The 16,251-nt window shown below is 39.1% G+C and overlaps 1 protein-coding gene across 1 annotated transcript in view; it reads left to right on the top strand.

The window, feature by feature from the left end:
* Positions 1–524: 524 nt before the first annotated feature.
* LOC140199506 (uncharacterized) overlaps positions 525–16,251 on the top strand; it is a 131,291-nt gene continuing 115,564 nt past the window's right edge. The window contains exon 1 of the mRNA XM_072261703.1: positions 525–734. Within this exon, the coding sequence (XP_072117804.1) occupies positions 659–734 (76 nt within the window). The 5' untranslated portion in view covers positions 525–658. The remainder of the gene's footprint in view (positions 735–16,251) is intronic.

Raw genomic sequence — 16,251 nt, 5'->3', positions numbered from 1 at the left:
ATTTCAAGCGTTTTAGTTTCCCTGTATTTGAACATTTTAATTATCTTAACATTTGAATTAATTGGTTTTAATAGTTGTTAAGCTCACATGGTCTTGTGAGATATCAAATATTTTTCAAAGTTTTGTGAGCTCGTCCCCACCCACAGTCAGGGTTGATAGCATCTACTGGTTATATGTGTGGTTATCCAGAACTTGGTAGGCATGCAAAAGTCAGTATTTCTCTGCTAAATTCAGGCTGCTTTTCCTCCCTTTTAAGTCTTGTCACCATCAGTTCTGATAAGTAGTTTAAACCATTTTTTAATCCTAAAAAAATGGTTGCGATTATCTTCTCTAGACTGTTTGGTTGGAACATTGCAAGTAAACCAATTCAGAAGATGTTTCAATTAATCATGATTTAAAAAAAATAACAGTATGTCTATAATCTGTTAAGCTAATAGAAATCACATTCAGAACGGAAAGCGAGAGGCCCATCAGAGCATCAGATTTCAAAGAAGGCAGGCACAAATGTGTTGCCAAACTTTTCCTATTTAAAGCTAGACAAGCAGAAGTGAGGTTGCTGCTTGTACGAGAACTGGTGCTGAATAGAGAAGAACACCAAGCAGATTATTATTGATTTCTGGTTGATTCACATGACAAGTCCTCTGTCTAATATTTAGACATGAAGGGCTTTGTTCATGTAGGATACTTTTTCCTCCTTGTTATGTTACGAGCGCCACTGACATTAGCAGAAGTGGGTGAGTGTTATTCTGGATCTGCCTTGTTCTGATGTCTTTATGGAAAGTGGTGCTGTGTGTCAAGGCAATATTATGAAAGCTTGTTTAAGTCTTTAAGATGCATTGTTTCTAATCAAAACTAGTTAATATATTCAACAGACTGCATGTTATGTATCTGTTCCTTTTATATGAGTTTATTTCCCACGGTTACAAATGTTTACTCTTTGCTGCTTCCATCTGAATGTTGTAACTAATGTCAAATATAAAGGCTGTTACTTTTGCTTTTGCCATGAATTCCTTCATGACTGGACTCTGGCCACTGAGTAGCAAAGCTAATCCTCTTTCCACCCTCTATTCAAAAAGTTGCTTAACATTGACTAGGTAATGGTCAGAAACTGCAGTCTGGAGGATGTAGGTTTGATGTTTTGAGTTATTAATCTTTCTGCCTCTCTTTACTTTAAGTTGCTCCTTAAAACCACCCTCTGATTAGATTTTTATTACGTTCAATAATGCCACTTTGAGATTGTGCATAAACAAAAAAATACGTTAATGTTCCTGTAAGTGCCTTTGGAGAGCTAATCCTATAGCAAAAGCACTAGATTAATGTAGATTGCCTAATCACTCAGCAAAGTAAACCAGAGATTGAAATTAAAATATTCAGGTTTTGTAGTTTTTGTACACATACTAGGCATAACTATGCAATCAGGAAAATACTTCATTAAATATAACTTTCATCAATGCTATAACTTTCTTCAGATCCAGTCATGCAACCACTTTAGTAAAGCATTTATGTTCTTGCTATATAATGAATATTGCACGATAGCTATTGACTAGGTCTTAGTTCTGTTTCCACCTTTCTGTCTCATGCAGTATTTCTTGCCAGATCTGTTGGCTGCTTGTTTTGTTCCAAATCTATTTCTTTGTTCTGTTAAAACTTTTAGGATAATTGTTTGATCCATATCAGGAGACAGAACTTTGTAAATGGGGGAATTATATTTACATGCAGTTGAAACGGGTTGTAGTTCACTTTTGTAGAAGAATGCAGGATTCTGCTTTAGTATTTAGCTGATAGTAAAGCTTAACATGGCTTTTTGCAACAAACCTTAGCATCTGGTTTAATATAAAGCAATCAGCTCCATTTCATAGTATTCACCTGAGCTCAGGCAATACTTCAAAGATAAAGTTATCTGCAACATTGCCAGCTATCTTTCTTTGTGTGTCTGCAGCAAATATTGCAGACGAGCTTTCCAGCAGTGAAGGAAATATGTGATATTACTTATCCAAATCATATTGTAATGTGTTCCCTTGGCAACACTGTCAGCACACTGTCAGCCAGATTCAGAAACCTTGAATGGAAAAGTTTAATGTATCATTCCTCTAACATTCTGAACTGAAGGGTTATGTGGGATAAGATTTTTCATATTTCAAGGGATTAATCTGAAATGTTTACAGTAGTGTAAGGCTAACAATTATTATAATAATATAATCTCTCTGTCAAAATATAGATTATCATGTAAAAGCTCTTGCTGGTGAAGACAAGCTAAAGCGGGCCTGTGTAAACTGCCAGGGCTGCATTGTCCTGGAGTAATTTTACATGACCCTACAAAGGCATGTGCCAGGCAATCTGTTTGATACTTTAATGTGCGGGAAGGTGAGAATTTCTGGAGTGTCTTGCACTGAATGAAACTGATCTGTGCTGATCTGCATCATTACGACACTAGTTAAAGGGGAGGCAAGTATCAAACTGGTAGAAAAATTGGAAAAGTAGAGTACCTTTTTAAATGATGTAAGTGTTGGTGTTTGGGGCTGGGGGGTACCTAGACGTCCTTGAACACAAGTTACTGAAAGCTAAGGTAGGTGCTGCAAGCAAATACAAAGGCAAAGACTATATTGGCCTTTCATGAAAGAGAATTTGCATTTAACATTAGGGAGAAATTGCACTATTCATACATAGGTCACTAATATTGCACCTAGAATTATATTATGGGTCTATTCTTCCTATCTAAGGAAGGAAATGCTCATGATTTAGGAAGCACAGCAAAAGTTTACTGAATAGTTTCCTGGGATGCCGGGTTTGTCATATGAGGAAAGAACAGGGTTACGCTCTTTTGAAGAGTAAGAGGTGATCTCCAGGAAGAGTAAGAAATTCTTAAGTGACATAAGAGGGAAAATATAGGGATGATGTTTCTCTAACTGGATTGCCTAGAATCAGGGTTAGTTGTCTGAAAGTGAAGAGTCAGCTATTCCGGACTGTCAAAAGAAGGCGTTTCTTCACTTAGAGGAAACAGTATCATTCCCTGCCCAATAAGGTTGTAAAGGCTCAATCAATGAGTATATTTAAGATTGAGATCAATAGAGATTAAGTGATATTGGGTTATTGCTGGTAAAAGAAAAATGATAATCCAATTGAATCAGGGAATAGACTCGAGAAGTCAATTAATCTTCTCCCATTTATCCCTGTCTACCATTTCCCACAAAATCTTTCTCTTCTTTCTATATTCTTCATGAATATTGCTTCAATAATATTGATTAGGTTTTGGTTCTGTCTCATGCAGTGCTCTTTGACAAATCTGGTGGCTGTTTGCTTAGTTCTAAATCGGTTCCTTTGTTCTATTAAAACTCTTAGGATTGTTGTTTAATTCATGTCAGGAGACAGAACTCTGGGGTTATTGAGTAACTTGGGCTCTGACACAATAAATGTAGCATAGTCACAGGAGTGAAAATTCCATTTCACTGAAATTCGCCTTCAGATCCCTATCAAAAATGTGGACAACAGAGAGATCTCACATGTTCAGCACCCTCAAGCCCATTGCACACCCTATACCTGACTATTCAACCACAGCAGACATATCACATCTGTTCAATGTACACATCATTAGTCTTTCTCTCTCCTCCACAGTAAGGTTCCCTGTATCTGCAGACTGCAGCATCAGACTAGAGGGAGAACTATTGCCCCAAAGTAGCACAATCAACTAAAAGAGGAATTGATGACTAATTGTTGGTTTGATTCTTTGAGTGTCAGTGGTTCTGCTGTTTTTCTGTCCAAATCCTGATCCATTAACTTTCAAGCAATACACACAAAATGCTGATGGAACACAGCAGGCCAGGCAGCATCTATAGGAAGAAGTACAGTCGACGTTTAGGGCCGAGACCCTTCATCAGGACTAACTGAAAGAAGAGATAGTAAGAGATTTGAAAGTGGGAGGGGGAGATCCGAAATGATAGAAGACAGGAAGGGGAGGGGTGAAGCTAAGAGCTGGAAAGTTGATTGGCAAAAGGGATCCAGAGTTGGAGAAGGGCAAGGATCATGGGACAGGAGGCCTGAGGACAAAGAAGGGGGGAGGAGAGCACCAGAGGAAGATGCAGAGCAGGCAAGGAGTTATTGTGAGAGGGACAGAGAGACAGAAAAAAAAGGGAAAAAAATAACAAATAAATAAATAAATAAATAAGGGATGGTGTAAGAAGGGGAAGAAGGGCATTAATGGAAGTTAGAGAAATCAACGTTCATGCCATCAGGTTGGAGGCTATCCAGTCAGAATATAAGGTGTTGTTCCTCTAACCTGAGTGTGGCTTCATCCTGACAGTAGAGGAGGCCATGGATTGACATATCAGAATGGGAATAGGACGTGGAATTAAAATGTTTGGCCACTGGGAGATCCTGCTTTCTCTGAAAGACAGAGCATAGGTGTTCAGCGAAACGGTCTCCCAGTCATTAACTTTCAATGCCCCTTCAAGATGCAATCTTTTCCATACAGATAGTTTAAATGAGATCCTTTCAACTTCTCCTTCCTCTTGTTACAACAATGGCTTGATGGCTTTCTTATTTCCTACACGCAAGATATTACTAGACCTTTCTGTCACATCCACCAGCAGATCCTTGTTGATTTTAGTCATTTAGTCACAGGATCATCACAAGCGAGCCACCAGACACGAGATAACAGCAGCCGGACCTGTGGGAAAGAGTAGTTACTATACCAATTTACTTTCTCATTTATTGTTATACACATCAAGGTACAAAGAAGACACAAGATTCTGTAGATGCTGGGACTCTTAAGCAACTTCTCTTGCATACACAAAGCTTACGCAGCAAACGGTAGTAGTGCAAAAAGAAATGTTTAAGGGACAATAACGGACGAGGTGGAATTAAGGTTCAAGAGTGTGGAAGAAGCTGCTTCTGCATCTGGTCATCTAGGATTTCTGTAGGACTTACAAGAGTGAAAAGAAAAGGCTAGGAAAGCAGGCGTCCTTGATATGATTAGCCATTCTGATGAACTGAATCTTGAAGATGAATTAGCTGGAAGAAGTGAAGAGCCTGTAATAAACTGAGCAAGGTTTACCCATTCCCTGCAGCTCTCATCAATATGAGGTTGCACACTACTTCTACTCCTGAAGGTCATCTAGCATGGTAGCACAACAGTTACTGCGGCTGGCTCGTAGCCCCAGTTTTCAACCTGATGGAACAATTGTCAGAAAGTGGTGGATACAGCCCAGTCCGTCACAGGAAAAGCCCTCCCCACAATTGAGCACATGTACAAGGAGTGCATCATCCACCTTCTTCATCCAGCCGTACACTCTTCTCGGCACTACCACCAGGCAGGAGGTACAGGAACAGTTATTACCCTACATCCATCAGGGTCCTGGATAACTTGAAGTACCTCAACTCCGAACTGATCCCACAACATACGGAATCACTTTCAGGGACTCTACAACTCATGTTCTCTGCATTATTTATTTATGTTTTAATTGCACAATTTGTCTTTTGCACATTGGTTATTTGTCAGACATTGTTTATGTATAGTTTTCATAAGTGCAATTGTATTTCTTTATTTTCCTTAAATGTCTTCAAGAAAATGACTCTCAAGATATATATGGTGACATATACATGCCTATACATTATAAATTTACTTTGACTTTGGCCAGAACCTTCAATTATTTTTTCCCATGGATGCTGTCTGATGTGTTGAGTTCCTCCAGCATCTTGTACGTGTTGCTCTGGATTTCCAGCATCTGCAGTCTCTCTTGACTTTGAACTCATGTGCTATGGTTGCATAGTTTGCACATCTATCACTTTATGAGCTTCTGTCAGGTGTTGCAAATTTCTCCCATGTCCCAATGATGTGGCAGTGGCTAAGTCACCCCGTAGTCTAGGCTGATGGCAAAAGTGATCAAAAGGTGTTTGAGAGAGGATAAGCACAGTAACATTAGGATACGGGGGATGGACTAATGGGATCTCTCCCCAAGGAGCTGAAATAGACCAGGTGAGCCAAAAGTCCTCATTTTCTATCATTGAAAGTATAAAATACGAACTATGATAAGACAGTTAATAGACAAAGACTCTGAGGCCGTGGCTGGACTGTGTGAGATGCCGTTACTGAATCACATGTTTCAGCCAGTTCTATAGTAATAATAACTGACAAACTACTGAGTAGTATCTGATGGCAGAGCTCCTGAATCTCAGGGAAATGTAGTCAGGAGCCACACAGCACCCCTGCAATCTGACCACCTTTAGATCTCTAGACCAGCTGACATCTCTTTATTCATAAATGGGATGTGGACACGGCTAGTCATGTCAGCTTTTATTGTCCACCATTGATTGCTGTGGTGGGTCTGGAGTTGCATATAGTCCAGTCCAAATAAGGATAATAGAGTTTCTTCCCTGAGAACATCAGAGAATCGGTTTTAACCTCAGTCTCTCAGATCCATAGTTTCCATTAAGGAGATCAATGTATCTTTTTAATTAATGATTTTTTTACACTTAATTGTTTGTATTTATCTCCCCTAGCTGCTGGCCAATGATCCTGAAATATATCTATTAGTCCAAAACAGTAGCCATGTATAGCATTAAAACTCCGACGACTGCCTCTCTGTAATGTCCTTGCATTTGGTGGTAGAGAAGGGCTAATGAAAAAATGGTGCACAGTAAAGCTAAGCTAATCTTTCACCGCTAGCTGAAGCTTCTTCTACTCAAGGAAACAGCTATCCACCATCCTGACTTCAAATTCCTCAGAGAGCATTGCATGAATAGTAAGACAAGCAAAAATAAATATTGGATGAGCATGGGTTAATTTGTGAGCAATTGAGTGCTTTAGATTATGGTTTGCTCTTGGTGTTGAGTGGCTGTTTAAAATGCTTGCTATGTGATCTGTTTTATTCTGATTTTCACAATTTGTGCTAAGATGATCAGTAACAGAGTGACGGCAACAAGAACTGTAACCAGATTGCAGATTTACTGCAGCGTTCGGGGCAGTTCCAAATTGTCTGATGAAAGATCATGAACCCAAAACATTGGCTTGATTTGTCTCTCCACAAATGCTGCCTGATCTGCTGCATGTTTCAAGCATTTTCTGCTGTAGTTTCAGATTTTCGGCATCAACCATCTTTTGTTTCAACTCCCTAAGTTTCTGCAGCTTTGAAGTTCTATGATGGAATCTAACAAGTTTGTCCCCAAATGAATCCTCAACGCATCTGAAAGCCATTGATAGCCCCATTAAACAATATGGATCAGGATTTGCCTCTGCTATTCTTATGTGCTATTGTTGAGTGAACATTTTCCCCAATATTTCTTCTGCTGATGTTATAAGGACTGATATCACCCTTTGTGCTTTATTAGATTTGTGAACCAGATATATAGAACTTCTGATTAAAACCTATATTGAATGCTCTGAATTATATTGCGTATGGCAAAAAGAACACGTCAGAGCCTGTGCTAACAGTTAGTGGTTTAAGGCCTATCTGCCATGGCATCATTTTCCAGCACCATCCCCATAACCTTTAATTCTCTTATTTTCATAGCTTCACTAATTTTTAAGTGAAGAAATTTGTGCTCATGGTAATTCTAAATTTCTTATTGCTTACTCTCAGGTTGTGTCCTCTTGGTTAAACTTCTCAGCTCAGGGAATCATCTTCTCTGTATTTAGCCTGTCATGCCTGTTAAGAATTTAAGAAGAAGTCTCCTCTCTTTTTACTAAACTTAAAAAAATGAAAGTTGCAGTTCCAGTCTGTGTAAAACACATAATCCCTGAAAGTGAATTTAAGTACATCTTTCTTATATAAGTTGGCCAAAGTTGTCCACAAATCTCCAATATGTCTCACTAATACCCTATAAAATATTTAAGTGAGATTTCCATTCTTGTGCAATGTATGAACCCAGCAGTGTTTTGTGAGCAATTTAAAGCTTTAATTCAATTGTGTAGTTCTACCAAACTAAATCTCCTTGCCATTACATTAGCTAATACCTAAATTATTCCTCATTTACTATTAGTAAAGTACTAGATGTGGAATATTTTAAATAAATAATCTATTTACAATGAAGATTAGTGGTATTGGTGACTTCACATGTAGCTTATTGTGATTAAATAAAAATCTTTACAATCTTATTATTTATCATAAAAGGGAGAATCACAGTACTTACTACCCCTCAGTAATAGTTACATAAATAGCATTACTACTATAGGAGGAATAAGGCTATCTATTCCATAAGACACAGAAGCCTGATTAGTCTGATCTGTTATTTGATAATAGCTGATGTATTTTCCCTCTCCTGCCTTCTCCCCATAACCCTCGACGTCCTTATTAAACAAAAAACTATCAGCCCACCCTTAATGATTGGCCTCCATAGCCGTCTGTGACAATGAATTCCACAGATTCACCACCCTCTGGCTAAAGAAATTCTGTCTCATCTAAAGGGGATTCCTTGTATTCTGTGGTTATGCCCTCTAGTCCAAGAATTTCCCACTATCAGCATCATTCTCTCCATATCTACTGTATATAGGTCTTTCCATATTCAGTAGGTTTCAATGAGATCCACAATTCATTCTTCTAATGCCAGTAAGTACAGACCCAGAGCCATCAAGCACTCATCATATATAACCCGTTCATTCCTGAGATCATTCCCATATATCACCTCTGGACTCTCTATTATGCCTGTACATTCTGTCTTCGATATGGAGCCCAAAACTACTCACAATACTGCAAATGTGGTCTGACCAATGCTTTATAAAGCCCCAGAATTACATCCTTGCTTTTATATTCTACTCATCTTCAAATTAACATTAACATTGTATTTGCTTTCTGCCTACCAACTCAATCTGCAAGTTGAATCCTGCCTAAGACTCCATAGTCCCTTTGCACCTCTGATTTTTGAATTTGTTCCCCACTTAGAAAATGGCCTACGCTTTTATTCCTTTCACAAAAATGCATGACCATGCCCTTCCCTATTCTTCTAATCTGTCCAAGTACTTCTGCTTCCTCAGGACTACCTACCCCTCTATTTTCCATAACTTGGGAACAAAACCTCCTGTTTCATCATCCAGATTGTTAATATGAACCATGAAAAGAATCGGACCCAACATCAACTCCCATAGAGCAACATAAGTGACCAGCAGAGAAGGCCCGTTTAATATCTACACTTTCCCTCTGCCAATCAGCCAATCTTTTGTCCATGCGAGTATCTCTCCTGTAACAGCGGGGCCCTTATCTTGTTTAGCAGCCTCATGTGGGGCTCCTTGTCAAAGACCTTCTGAAAATCCAAGTAGACAACATCAATTGACTTCCTCTTGTCTATTCTGACTTTGATTTCCTCAAAGAATTCCAACAGCTTTGTCTGGCAAGATCTTGCCTTTCAGGAAACAATGTCAACTTTAGCCAAGTACCCTAAAACTTCATCCTTCATAAAGGATTCTAGCAACTTGCTAACCTCTGAAGTCAGGCTAACTGTCCTACTGTCCCCTGTCTTTTGTCTCCCGCACTTCCTAAGGCGTGGACTGACAATTATGATATTACAGTGCTCTGGAACCATTCCAGAATCTATTCAATCCCCACACCTATCATTTTCAGAACCTTAAGGTGTCACCTATCTGCTCTTGGTGACTTCAGATCTTTCAGCTTCCCAAGCACCTTCTCTTTGGTAAAAGCAACTACACACACTTCTGTCCTCTGACACTGGCATACTGCTAATGCCTTCCACTGTGAAGAATGACACAAAATACTTATTCAGTTCATCTGCTATTTCTTTGTTCCCATTGCTGCCTCTCCAGCATCATTTTTCAGTGGTCCCATATCCACTGTTGTGTCTCTTTTACTCTTTGCTTATCTGGAAAAAAATACTTTTCGTATCCTATTTTATGTATACTATTGACTATCTTATTTTCATGTTTCATCGTATGTCTCCTTATTGCTTTTTTAGTTACCTTCTTTTGCTTTTTAAAAGCTTCCCAATCTGATAGCTTCCCACTAATTTTTGCTATCTTGTACTTCCTATGTTTTGCTTTGATGCTATTTCTGACTTCCCTTGCCAGCTGTAGTTTCATTCTCTCTTTAGAATGCTGCTACTTCTTTGGGATGAACTGATTCTGCATCTTTCAGATTGCTCCTAGAAATTCCAGCCATTACTGTCCTGCCATCATCTTTGCTAGTACCCTTTCCAATCAATTTGAGCCAGCTCCCCTTTCACGCCTCTGTAATTACCTTTACTCAACTGTAATCTCGATACAAATGACTTTAGTTTCACACTCTAAAATTGCAATGTGAATGCTATCATATTAGGAACACTGTCTTCTAAGGATTCCTCTATCTGAAGCTCCCTAACCAAATCTGTTTCATTACACAACAGCCAATCCAGAATTGCTTTTCCCTTGACCACAAAAAGCTGCAAAAAGACATCTTATAAGCATTCCACAAATCCTTTTTCTTGGGATCTAGCACCAACCTGATTTTCTCAATCTTCCTGCATATTGAAATCCCCCATTGTAACATTGTTCCTTATGCATGCCTTTTCTGCCTCACATTGTAACTTGTATCCCATAGTCTGTATATGAGACCCAACAGGGTTTCAGGGTTTCAGAGTTTGTTTTACCAGTGCAGTTTCTCAACTGTAACACAAGGATTCTGCATCTTCCCATCCTATGATACTTCTTTTTCAGAATTTGATTTAATTTATTTTACCAACAAAGGCACCCCACCCCTTTGCCCACTTCCCCATCCTTTCAATACGATGTGTATTCTTAGATGTTAAGATCCCAGCTCTGATCTTTAATTAACCATGACTCTCTGATGTCTACAAATGTCATATCTGCCAACTGCACAATGAGATCATCTACCTTACTTTGTCTGCTGCATGCATCAAATATAATACCTTCAGTCCTGTATTCATCACCCATGTTACCTGAAGTTAAGTTTTTATCTCCTTGTAAACTTTTTGTCTTTATTCTGGAGACTTTGACAACCTCTCCTGCACTCTCATTTCCTTTTAGCTTATCCAAACCTTTCAAAGGCATTGAAGCTATCCTCCTACTATTTAGTTTAAGCCCCATTCACAGACCTAGTTATGCTTTTCGCCAGCACCCTTGCCCCTGCCTGGTTCATGTGGAACCAGTCCAATTGGAACAGTTCCCTCTTTCCCCAATACATATGCTAATTTCCTACAAATTCAAACCCACTTCTCCCACAACCATGTATTTAACTTTGAATCATGCATTTATTTAACACTCTGAACTCATTGATCCCGTTCCATTTGCATGTGACTCAGGTAACAATCCAGAGACTATTACCTTTATAGTTCTGTAGTCACTAGCTGCTCTAATTTCATCAGATTGCAAGCAGGTCATAAGAGAAGGCTCCCTCACCTCCAACCCGCTGACTCTCAATACAGGAGCACCTCAGGGCTACGTACTGAACCCCCTCCTTTACTCCCTGTATACCCATGACCGTGTTGCCACCCACAGCTCTAATCTGCTAATTAAATTTGCCAATGAGACTACTTTGATTGGCCTTATCTCAAACAATAGGGAGGTGGCCTACAGGGAAGAAGTTATCTCTCTGACACAGTGGTGTCAAGAAAACAACATCTCCCTCAAATTCGCAAAAACAAAGGAGTTGGTTGTGGATTACAGGAGGAATGGAAACGGGCTAATCCCTATTGACATCAATGGATCTGGAATTGAGAGGGTAAACAGTTTTAAATTCCTCAGCATCCACATTACTGAGGACCACACACCAGCTGTGTGGTGAAAAAGGAACAAAAGCACCTCTTTCACCTCAGACGGTTGAGAAAGTTTGGTATGGGCTCCAAAATCCTAAAAACTTTCTACAGGGGCACAATTGAGAGCATCCTGACTGGCTGCATCTCTGCCTGGTATGGGTACTGTACTTCCCTCAATCGCAAGACTACAGAGAGTGCTGCAGATGGCCCAGCACATCTGTAGTTGTGAACTTCCCATGTTTCAGGATATTTACAAGGACAGGTGTGTAAAAAGGGCCCGTAAAATCATTGGGCACCCGAGTCACCCTAACCACAATCTATTCCAGCTGCCACCATCCGGGAAACGGTACCGCAGCATAAAAGCCAGGACCAACAGACTCCGGGACAGTTTCTTCCACCAGGCCATCAGACTGATAAACTCATGCTGATTTGATTGTACTCTATATTACATTGACTGTTCTATTTATTATAAATTATTATAAATTTCTATGATTGCACATTGCACAATTAGATGGAGACATAACATAAAGATTTTCAAGGTGAAGGATATAAGAAATAAGGTCAATTCAATAGAACTTCTTTCCTTGTTCTTCCTATGTCATTGGAACCAAAATGGACAATGACAACTGAATCTTACCCCTCTCACTCCAAATTTCTCGGCGGGTTAAATGAGATATCCTGGCACTAGGCATGAGGCAGGCAACACACCCTTTGGGACACTGGGTCCTTGCAAAAAAGAATTGTGTCTATTTCCCTGACTATACTGTCTCTAACTACAACCATGTTGCTCTTCTCGACACCCCTCCAAACACCCAGCCAACACAACCAAATAGCCTCCCTGAACCATCACGTCACGATTCAGTTGTTCAGCCTTCCTTCAACTGCTATTTGAACTAGTTAATATCCTTACTACCAACTCATCTCCCCCACCTGCTAAGAATAGGTCAGGAGAGGGATGGACTACTTTGCACTTATCCAGATGAATGCAATTCCATTGAGTGTTTAAGAAACTTAAACAATCAATGGACCAACTGGCCTATTGGCAATTATTTCAGTGGAACCATGGGTTGGTGCATAACTCAGCATGGTTCTCTCTGCAGGATGCACTGTGATATTGTGTTATCATTGGGAATGAAAGAATAATAAAATGCTCATCTAAGCAGAAAATGATGAGGGTTTCTGTCTCCACCATGCTTTCAGGCAGAGAACTGGAAAACCCTACTAGATTCTGGTGGAAATAAAAATCGTACAATCTCTCTAATCCAATCAGTTGCAAAAATGTATGCTATCTAGTTATTGATTTACATGCTGAGAGAAATAGATCCCTTTTTTGAGTTCCAGCACATCATGACTTTGCAGTTATATATTGCTTGAATATATCACCCCTCAGTCTCCACTGTTTCAAACATATCTATGCTAACCTTTCCAGTGAAGAAATATTCTCCATGTTCACAAAATCCATGTGAATCCTCTCTATACTAATCAACTTGCTATTACACCCATCTTGTAATTTTGTGATCGCAGTGAAAGCAGTTGTTTAGCCATGCTGTTTAATGCAGTCTGAGCATGGCCTCCCTGCTCTTGAATTCTATGCTTCAGCTAAAAAAGGAAAATATTTTGTCTCTCTCCATTATTAATTCATCATTCCTACTACTTTTGGAGAACTGTAAATGTGCATTTCTACACTCTTCTTCTCTAATGCACTTCTTCGTATTCCAACATTACTTAGCACTTCTAAAAGCATCATTTCTTCCTTCTTCCAGCTCAGTTTTATCTGGTACCTTTCTACTCATTTGATCAATCTATTTCTGCAGTCCACAACTTTCTTCCTTTATTACTGCAGATATAAATTTTATAACATCTGCAAGTTACATATTTGTTTCTCTGGCATAATACTCCTGTACAATCCCATTGCAGAAACCACACCCATAGTTGCAAGGATCTTGCCAATACAAAAAGTTCTTCAGTGGCACTTTATAAACAACTGCTACATAAAAGGGCAAAAATATAGGTGGAAGAGAATGTTTCCCTTCCAATATTTAAGTTACTTTCTATTCTAGACATTCACTCACACACTTGATTCAAAATTCTTAAACACCTTATGCAGAGGGCAGTAGTTAGAGAAAATTCCCAATTAACTTAGAGATACTGGTTAATAAGTACTGACATAACTAACTGAATAAACCTTACAATTAAATCATAAAATTAATTTGCATTCCGGTATTATACGTTTGTAGATTGCTAACACGACTGTGTTTAAGTTTGTTTTTGAAGTTGTAAATAGTTTCCGTAGGAAACAAAAATGCCAAAGCAATCCCATCTCATCCTGGTATTGGTATTGGTTTACTATTATCGCATGTGCCAAGATTCAGTGAAAAGCTTGTCTTGACAGGAATGTGTGCACTGCCCCAGTTTTTGAAGTCAATGACAAGCTCTTTATGGAAATCTTAATGAGAAAGTTTAACTAAAATTGTCAGACATCTGCTAGAAGGTCCTTCAGCATTGTCAGCATTCAATGTCCGTTGATATTTGCTCTGAGGTGGTGGGGCAGAGCCTTTGACTTCTGTGGAAATCTTCCCTCAATCCAATGGGATAGGGAGTTCCAAAATTTTGACCAAGTGGCAATGAAGGAGTGGGGATACATTTCCAATTTAGGATGATGCAGGACTTGAATTGGAGCTTTCAGGTAGGGATTTTTCAGTGCACCTATTGCTCTTTTCCTTCTATACCATAGAAGTCTTTGCCTTTGTAAAAACATTAATGATGTCATGCAGTCCAATAATTGCATGTGATGGAAGGGAGGAATGATCACTAACACCATAAAAAGTCACCAACAGTAGCGAGAATCTGGAAGATTTGGAAAACTTTAAACAAAAATGAAGAACAATTATGCATGCAATTAATAAAGGGACATTACCGTAGATAATGAAGTTAAACCAGCACAACATATACAAACAGATGGGAAATATTTTTATAGTTATAGAAATTGTTTCTGCTAAAGTGAACTTAAGTTGTTATAAGATGAAAAGGGGTAAGTAATACCGAGTAATGCAGAAGTGGCTGTAGGTGTTAATGCTATGCTTGCATCTCTCCACGATATACTGTATTTTAACAATTTGGAAGAGGGGACCGAGTGTAGCATTTCTGAGTTTGCTGGAAAAGCAAATTGCGTATAGGATGCAGAGAGTCTGCAGAGTAATATAGACAGATTAAGTGAATGGACAAGGGTCCAGTAGATCGAGTACAATGTTGCCAAATGCATGTTCATCTGCTTTGGAAGGAAAAAATTAAAGATTAGGTTATTATTTAAATAGTGAAGTATGCTCTTGTGCAGAGGCACATGGGAGTGCTTGTGTGTGAATAATAAAAGGTGGTTTGTAGGTGTAACAGGTTATGAAGAAGACATATATAATGTTGGCCTTCATTGCTAGAGGGATTGAATTTAAGACCAGGGACATTATCTTGCAACTGTGCAGGGTGCTGGTGAGGCTGCACCTGAAGTACGGCATGCAGTTTTGGTCTCCGTACTTGAGGAAAGAGACACTAGCTTTAGAGAAAATGTAGAGGAGATTCACCAGTTTGCTCCCAAAGTTGAAGGGGATAGTCTTTGAGGAAAGATCGAGTTGCCTGGAAGGATACTCCCTGGAATTCAGAAAAAAATAGAATGATCACACCTGCAGTTGAGGGGGACAAATATCCTTGTGGGCAAGTTTGCCAGAGCTGTTAGGAAGGATTTAAACTGATTTTGCAGGGGGATGTAAACTGGAGTGATAGGGCAAAAGATTGGGCACTGGTATGTAAGTAGATACAATGTGTAATGAGACTGTAATGAATGATAGGCAGGTGATACAGCAAAATTGCACTCAGGGAGACAGGTTGGTTTGTGTCTTTAAACTAAATATTGGGTTTAACAGTTTAACAGATGGGAAAAATGAGGATTAAGTAAAAGGGAAGGCGAGTGCAGAAGAGATTACAAAAGTCTTCTGAATAAATAAAAAGATAAAAGGTTTAGAAAGGGATAAGAATTTAACTTCCAGTAGCATGGAGCCACAATGTAATAGGGTGATGAATACAGGATTGAAGGCGCTATATTTGAAAGTTGGATGATCTTGTAGTGCATTTAGAATTTGAGTGTGATATCACGGTGGCTGAAAGAAGAAGTGGGAACATAATATCCAAGGATGAAAGGAGTCACAGGTAGGCAGGTGGAGTGGCTCTATTGGTAAAAAATGAAATCAAATCCTTAAAAAGAGTTGACATAGGATTGGAAGATGTAGAATCCTTGTGGTTAGAGTTAAGAACCTTCAAGGGTAAAAGAGCCCTCATGGGAGTTATATACAGGCCTCCAAACAGTAGTCAGGATGTGGGGTACAACTTACAAAGGGAGATAAATAAGTCATATAAAAAGGCCAATGTTCCAATAATCACAGGGGATATCAATATACAGGTAGGTTTGGAAAATCAATTTGGTGATGGATCCCAAGAGAAGGAATTTATAAAATGTCTACACGATGGATTTTTAGAGAAGCTTGTGGTTCAGTGCACTAGGGATAAGACAAT

The sequence above is a fragment of the Mobula birostris genome, chromosome 6 (genome assembly GCF_030028105.1).
Source record: "Mobula birostris isolate sMobBir1 chromosome 6, sMobBir1.hap1, whole genome shotgun sequence".
Lineage (NCBI taxonomy): Eukaryota > Metazoa > Chordata > Chondrichthyes > Myliobatiformes > Myliobatidae > Mobula > Mobula birostris.
The sequence above is the reverse complement of the archived record's forward strand: the minus strand, read 5'-3'. Positions and strand labels throughout refer to the sequence as shown.